The sequence below is a fragment of the Camelus bactrianus genome, chromosome 23, assembly GCF_048773025.1.
Source record: "Camelus bactrianus isolate YW-2024 breed Bactrian camel chromosome 23, ASM4877302v1, whole genome shotgun sequence".
NCBI lineage: Eukaryota > Metazoa > Chordata > Mammalia > Artiodactyla > Camelidae > Camelus > Camelus bactrianus.
The window spans coordinates 22,080,078-22,086,077 of record NC_133561.1 but is presented as its reverse complement, the minus strand read 5'-3'; the positions used below and the strand labels follow the sequence as shown (position 1 = coordinate 22,086,077).

General features: G+C 41.1%; 1 protein-coding gene across 6 annotated transcripts in view; it reads right to left on the bottom strand.

The window, feature by feature from the left end:
- Nucleotides 1-1,481: 1,481 nt before the first annotated feature.
- SWT1 (SWT1 RNA endoribonuclease homolog) overlaps nucleotides 1,482-6,000 on the bottom strand; it is an 82,817-nt gene continuing 78,298 nt past the window's right edge. For 5 of the 6 annotated variants that reach the window (XM_074351791.1, XM_074351794.1, XM_074351792.1 and 2 more), the window contains one exon: nucleotides 1,482-2,489. In XM_074351791.1, coding sequence (XP_074207892.1) covers nucleotides 2,360-2,489 — 130 coding nt within the window. In that variant the 3' untranslated portion in view covers nucleotides 1,482-2,359. The remainder of the gene's footprint in view (nucleotides 2,490-6,000) is intronic. The other variant, XR_012501850.1, reaches the window with a different exon arrangement.

Genomic DNA, 6,000 nt, shown 5'->3' with positions numbered 1-6,000 from the left:
TGTATTCCGTCTAGGAAGAAAAAGGTAAATTCATCCCGACTCATCAAGGTAGGGAGCCAAAATGCTCCAACCGACGGGTGGACCAGGGGAGGGGTCAGATCCGGTGTGTGAAGAGTATAAACTAGGCTTAAGATGATGACCAGAAGATCAAGGAAATAAAGCTTCAGGTTTGTCTTGAGTCCTGTCTTTCATATGACAGGAAAGTGAAGTTAACCCATCTGTGAAGGTCTAATCTATCCCAACTGCCTGCTGCAAGCCCTAACCAGAGGACCTATTGGGGCACAACACACTCATTCTTTAGCCAGTTTTTCTTTGGCTCAGAATACTGGAAGAGCGCTGGCCGCTCCAGACTAGAGATCCTGCCTGGTCCTTTCCAGAGGGAAATGGGCTGGGAAAGGCTGGTGTAAAGTGATTCCAGGGACTTTGCTTGGAATAATTCTCATGCATGTTTCTCAGGAAGTTACCGCTGGCTCCTCACTAAGGCAAAGGTATCATGTAGAGAACCCTTCCCTTTGTGTGACTTTCCCCATCAGTCCCTTCTGATTCATGGCATGCTGATGAAGCTTCTGCCGGAAATATAATAGCTATACATATTGAATGGAGATTTTTAAAGACCTAAAGTTCTTCTAAAGATCTGATAATTTTCTCATCAAAACAAATTTATGTTCTGCAAAGTGGGCCTTATGGTCCTATGTCAACTGAGTTACTCCAGTCCTGGGGTTGGGGGGGGGTGCAGAAAAGAAAGAGTAGGGGGAGGGAGGAAAGGGATCCCTCAACTCCTGCACCAGACTATTAGGAAAAACGTGTAAGTTCAAGTTTAAGAACAGAAAAGAACACAAAGAATGGGGGAAAAGAAAAACACCCTGACATTTCAAAGAAACAAACACTAAAAAAGTTTAAAGAATGTTTCTAAGGATTAAATAAGACTAGAAAGTTGGAATAAAACATTTTCACATATCAAAATACTTAAAAAAAGAAAGAAAAATCCACAATGAACAAAGCTAAAGACAGATCAGGATAAAATTAAAACCCATGTGCATTGGGTGAAATACGTAAAAGTATGCAGGTGATAGGAGTGAAAAAAAATTTCCTAAAGAGCATAACTTATAATAAAAAGATAAGAGAAGCAGGGAGGTAACAAAGCAGAGCAAAACCCAGCAATAACAGCTGTGGCCCTAGACGCAACTGAGGGACAAAGACCTGAAAAAAGTGCTTTTGGTGGTAGGAGGGGATGCTTTCTTGGTTCCTCAGGGAGGACATGGAAAGAGGCAGACTGAGATGCTCTGGAAGCTCCTTCCACCCAGGCTCATACCCGAGGGTACGCTGAGCCCCAGGAGCAGGTGCGGCTCCTATGCAAACAGCTCAGTGGGCCTTTTTCCTGCTAGTGAGCACCTTGAGTAGTTCTCCTTTATTGGAATGTCATTTCGTCATACCTGTATACAGTTCAGAAATGAAATTTAGAAGTAAAATGAAAAGCAAAATCACTAACAATAATTTATTGGTTTTTTTTTAAAAAATAAATTAACATTTAGAATAGCAAATTCGATTTAATCTAATGTATTAAGAAAAGCATAATATACTTTAGTAAACAAGGATTTTCAACTTACTGTATAACTAAATAAGAAATGTCAGTTAAACACTTGGTTCAGCTAGGGACCAACATCAGCCAATGCCACCTGATCCCATAAACCCACGCTGTTTCACATTTAAGGGGAAACTCAGCAAAGGGGTTTCCCTGTTCTTCCAATCAGAATGCACTGAAAAGTGACAAGCCCAAGGAAGAAGAGAAGATGCTATGTAGCAGGGTGGAGCTGAAGCCAAAATTTTATTTCTACCACCTTAGGGGAGGTGGAAGGGATGTGCACTGCATGCCCCAGGTCTACATGGAAGACAGTCTGAACATCAAACAGCCCAGGGTAAGATTTCATTTGTGGCAGATGGGGACCCTGGTCATGTCCGAATTCTTTCTTGAGGTTTGGAAATGTCTCTGGTCACGTACCCATATTTAGGGTTGAGAGAGATGTTAACACTATGTACTGGGCCTTCCTCAGATGCCACAGTGCCTCCTGCCCTAAGACGACTGAAAAGATGGCTCTCCTTTCCTTAGACATACTGGCTCAGTGTTAGGAGTAGAGGTAGGGAGGTATGGTCAACTTCAGAAGAGTTGAGTCCACAGTTTATCCCACAATGGATGCATTAGGCTTTTTAGAACCTCAATGAGATTGTCAGTAATAGGCAATCATCTTTTTGTACCAATGAGACATTTCTTGCAAGAATCTCGGGTTTGGCACAAAAGGTTGAAAGCTATTCTGTTGTTCTTGAAGACAAATGCAATTCCTTCTAAGTTACAAATCAGCACTTAGGTCCTATAATTGAGCGTGTCTTCACACCATCCCCTGTTTTTGGCCTCCATATAGACGGATGCATTGCACTGCTGCATGGTATGTTCCATCTCAACCAGTTGGCGGCATCCGATGGTTAACTTTTCCCTAGGGGATAAAGAAATATTAAATCACTGCAAGACAGCTAGTCAGATAAATGAAAAAAATCTTAATACAGCAGGGTAACACTGGGATTTGAAATACATTCTTTGACATTTGAGAGAGAAAATATCAAGAGTTACGGTTTCTTAGCCCAGGCCAAACAACACGGGAGGATAAGCACTTGGCAGCACGGATTCTCAGACGGCCAACATGGAGATGATTCAGGTGCAATTCCTAGAATTCAGGAATAAAGGTTCCCGTGGCAGACCTGCTAACAACGAGCAAAGTTGGATGCTTAAAAAGCAGTGCTTTGTATGGTCTCTGAAGGATCTCTCCCAGTGGGAGAAGGGCTGATACTAAGCTGTGCTAGCCCAAGGGGAAAGCAACACTGAGGAGCAGATCACTTTTTTTCTGTCTTACTTGGTTTGGGAGTTAAAGAACAGGGAGAATGGAGAATACTAAGAGGACACACCTCCTGAAAGGAGCAGACACTGGAGAGAGGATAGAAAGTTGACAGAACTTCATCTCTGAAAAAGAACTGCCCAGAGAGGCAACCCAGCCGTTAACAAATGAGTACCACTAGTTAATTACACTAAACCAGAGGTAGGGAAGCACGGAGTAATGCCTGATATTTGCCAGGACTACTCATAATTTTACCTAAGACGAAGCCTGGCTGGACTGTGAAAAGCTGACAGGAGGCCTATGAACTGTGGGATGGGTAAGTCATCCCTTAGAGCATCTATAACCAGCATCCAGTGCACTGTCTGGCATATAAGGTGTTCAAGAATGGCAGTTATTTTTATTATGAAAGGGACACTGATTGCTCTGAGCCATCTCTGCAGTGCTGGGGAGGACGACTAACTACCTTTCCTCACTACCCCACCCCTGCCCTCCGTGGATCCCTTGATGTAGGGTACAAAGGAAGAGTAAGTCATCTGAAACTCAAGGAATGGGATGAGAGCTAGTAGTGGCAGCAAGAGTAAACACACCATATTTTGACCAGCCTCCCTTCCTAAAGATGTGTGGTTTCTCTGGGGTTGATTAAAACCTGCCTTTTGGCTTTGTGTTACTCTAGTCCTGTTTCCTATATTCAGAGTGCTTAAAATCTGTGTTATGTTGTTGCCAGTTCTTCACAACTACTCAGACAATGATTTTCAGAATATCCTTAGAGATCCGAAATCGAAGAGATATAAAAAATGTTTTCTTCTAAACTCAAAACTGAGATAAACAAGAAGGGCAGGCCCTATGTCTGTTCTTGTTTTTTTATTCCACATGTAGAAAGCACTCCTTTAGTAACTAGACTTTTAATCTATTTCTGTATCTTTTTTTCCCTTTCTTTTCTTTTCTTCCTCTCATAGTTGAGAGGTGAGCTCGATCTCTTCTTGTCATCCTAGAAGCATTTGGTTTCTTTATTTGTGTGAGTCGCATTCTGACAAGGGATTAACACCTACAGATTTTGTTTCCTGCAGCAAATCGTCATTGCTGGCTGAGGAAAGTCTCAGGTGTTTTTCATTGTGTGTGATTGGTCTATACTAGACTATGACAACAGGAATTCTTGAGTTCCTTTTCCCCATGGCTTATGTGTAGAATGGCAGAATATGAGATGTGGGGCGCCTTAACCTTTTCCCGCCATCCTGTAACATCTCCAAGGAATCCTCTCACCTTGGCTTCACCTCTTGATGATGAGATGAGAGGAAGCCCATTACATATTTTGATATCTCCTAACTGCTAAAACGTTCTTCCATTACACTGGGCCTTACAAAACCCATCTATCTGATCTACCTGCCTAAATTAAAACAAAACAAAAAATAGCCCTTTTTCCTCCATTAGTACAAATATTTTGTGTCTTACAGTGATCCTATTTCTCTTTTCCAAACTAAACAATCCCAACTCCTAGTCCTTTCTGGAGCAGAGCGTGGGAGACTGGAGATTGCTTCTAGTTCTATAATTCTATGTTGCTCATGAGATTTCTGCAAAACTGCCACTGTTTCTCTACATTGTCCTATTATGGGTATCAAACTTGCTTTGGCCAAATCTCAGGTCAAAAAAACTGGAAATTTGATCAAGTTATTTAAAAAATAATTCCAGTAGTTATCTGATTCATTTCCATAGCTAATTTTGTCACAATGGCATGGTAGTGTGAATTTAAGTGCCCTAACTCCAATACTTGATACAGTTTTTCCAAAATCCTTTCTAGGCACACACAAAAAAAGCTACAATAGGTATTTGTTTTACAACTCTCTGAACATTTCTATACATTTGCAATGTGTATCTCAAAGGAAAAACAGGATACAATGTAGTGCTAATATAAAAAATGGTATGTAATAATTAACATCATACTCAGTGGTAAAAGACTGAAAGGTTTCTTCCTAAAATCAGGAATAAGACAAAGATGCCCATCTTTACCACTGCTCCTCAACACTGTACTAGAAGTTCTAGCAAGAGGAATTAGGCATAAAAAGAAATAAAAAGCATAAAAATTGTAAACAAAGATATAAAATTATCTCTATTTACACATCCTAAAGAATCTAGAAAATAACTCTGAGCGGCCCCACCCACCAGAGGTCCAGGACCAAGCTTCACCCAACAGTCGTCAGGCACTGACGACTCCTGCCAGGAAATCTGCACAAAAGCCTCTAGTCCAGCCTCATCCACCAGGGGGCAGATACCAGAAATAAGAAAACAACAATCCCAAAGCCTGTGGAAGGAATCCACAAACATAAGCCAGACTCTACACTGGGACTGGCAGGACTCTGGCTCTTGAGTGACAAGAGAAGAGTCTGCTGCTGGAACACACAGGACGTCACCCACAGAGGGCCACTTCTCCAAGGTCAAGAAACATAACTAAACTACCTAAAATACAAATAGAAAGACAGACAATATGAGGCAGCAGAGGAATTATTTCTCAGGCCAAGGCACAAGATAAAAATCCCAGAAGAAGAATTAAGTGATGAGGAGATAGGCAATTTATCCAAGAGTTTAAAATAATGATGGTGAAGATGTTTGGAGAACTCAAGAGGCGTATAGATGCACAGAGCAAAGTTTTTAGCAAAGAGCTGGAAAATATAAAGAGGACCCAAACAGAGTTGAAGAATAAAATCACTGAAATGAATAACACGCTAGAAGGAACCAAGAACAGACTAAATGAAGCATAAGAACAGATCAGTGAGCTAGAAGACAGATCAGTGGAAATCACTACTGCAGAAAAAAAAAAAGAATGAAAAGAAATGAGGATAGTTTAAGAGAACTCTGGGTAACATGAAGCACACTAATATTTGCCTTACAGAGGTCCCAGAAAGAAAAGACAGAGAGAAAGGACCTGAGAAAATTTTTGGAGAGATAATAACTGAAAAAATTCCCCAAGTTGGGAAAGGAAACAGTCACGCAAGTCCAGGAAGAGCAGAGGGTTCCACACAGGATCAACCCAAAGAGGAACACACCAAGGCACACAGTAATCAAACTGGCAAAAATTAAGGATAAGGAGAAAATACTGAAATTAGCAAGAGAAAAGCAATAA